Source organism: Petaurus breviceps, unplaced genomic scaffold, assembly GCF_028583685.1.
Source record: "Petaurus breviceps papuanus isolate PSGF00001 unplaced genomic scaffold, PetGlider_PUasm1.0 90602, whole genome shotgun sequence".
Classification (NCBI taxonomy): Eukaryota; Metazoa; Chordata; class Mammalia; order Diprotodontia; family Petauridae; genus Petaurus; species Petaurus breviceps.
This window is the reverse complement of record NW_027187283.1, coordinates 4653330-4654727: the sequence shown is the minus strand read 5'-3', so window position 1 is coordinate 4654727 and position 1398 is coordinate 4653330. Positions and strand designations below refer to the sequence as shown.

Here is a 1398-nt window from a genome sequence, read left to right as displayed (position 1 = left end):
GGCAGAGTGGTGTCGGGGTGGCTAGGCAGAGGGCTCTGCCCCTGAGGGTGACAAGCAGCAACTCTGGTGGCCTGCACCAGGGCTCTGCTGCCATCTCTGAGACCGCAGCACCGCCGTCGCGGGCCCCTTCTGGCGGCCGTCTGCGTACATGGTGATCCAGGACTGGGCTGGGCCTATGGCACCTCATCCCCTTCCTGAGCCCTTCCTGCAGCCTCCCAGGCCTCCTCATTCATCCTCTTGTACCATAGGTAGCACAGGTTCCGAGATATTCTACCCAGTGGTCTGACAGGAAGCCAGTCACGGGCGGAGCTTGTGCACAGCCTCAGGGCTTCAAATGAATGCACAGCCAGAAGGTTGCCTTTCACAAATACAATCCACAAAAAGCCCTGCTAGAGCCATTATTGACCATCATGCAGTATATACTTACTGTGGGTCTTGTGCTGCTGGTGCTTTGGGTCCTTCTTTTACCCAGATTCCTTGGACCTTCCCATCATGTGTCCCCATATTGATGTGCACTTTCCAGTGTGGAGATATATGTATATATATCATACATAAACGTACATGCATGCATGCATACATACACACATATACATACATACACACAACCTCTGTATGACCTTCATATTGCTCAAAAGATTTATGGAGAGTTATAGAAGATGGGAATGTTTGAGCCCACATCTCTGCAGACAGATGAAGATGAACACAGTATTGAAATATATTTGCATTATATTGCTAAAGCCACAGAAAACCATAAGGATTAGTTTACCATTATTCCTGTATTGGTTGGAGCTCTGAGTGAGTCAAAAGAGCATGGGTTGGGAAAACTTCAGTAAACATCTAGCAGGTTTTAATAATTTCTTTGTGGTTTCTGATGTCTTCCATGGGGTCAAAGGTTCTGTTATAGTTACTATGATGAATCCCAGAGGGAGATTTATAGATCCTTTGAACATCTAGATAAAATGGGCATGAGTATTATAGAACAATTAGACTCCTTATCTTTCAGCAATTACTTGAAGAAATACCCTAATACAATATGTGGAAGACATATCATGCTAGTTTTACTAAATGCTATCACAGAGCTCCAGAAGAATAGGATGAGTATGAGCTTTTCATTTTTGAATTATGCCCAGTCAAACCAGTATAGAAACTGGCAAGACAGTTCAGTGAGTATGTAGCTGGAGCACTTACAATCCACTGAAACTCTGAATACTCAGGGATACCACCTGCACATGCTCATTCTTTAAATGGGGTCCCAGCCTATCCCTTACAAAGATACATGTTCTGGTCTTTGATACTGAAACCTTAAAATTAATAGGACTTTCTTCTCTTCTTTTCTAGTAGGTGTAGCCCTTCCTTAATTTCAACTCATTATAAAATGCTTTCTTGTTTAGGACAATG

At 43.7% G+C, this 1398-nt stretch overlaps 1 protein-coding gene across 1 annotated transcript; it reads left to right on the top strand.

Annotated features, from left to right (window-relative positions):
- The first annotated feature begins 492 nt into the window (after window positions 1–492).
- On the top strand, window positions 493–1175 carry LOC138142722 (protein MEMO1-like). Its single transcript, XM_069063811.1, has 3 exons — window positions 493–538; window positions 602–746; window positions 884–1175. Exons 1-3 carry the CDS (start codon window positions 493–495, stop codon window positions 1173–1175), a joined length of 483 nt encoding a protein of 160 aa, XP_068919912.1.
- Window positions 1176–1398: the final 223 nt, after the last annotated feature.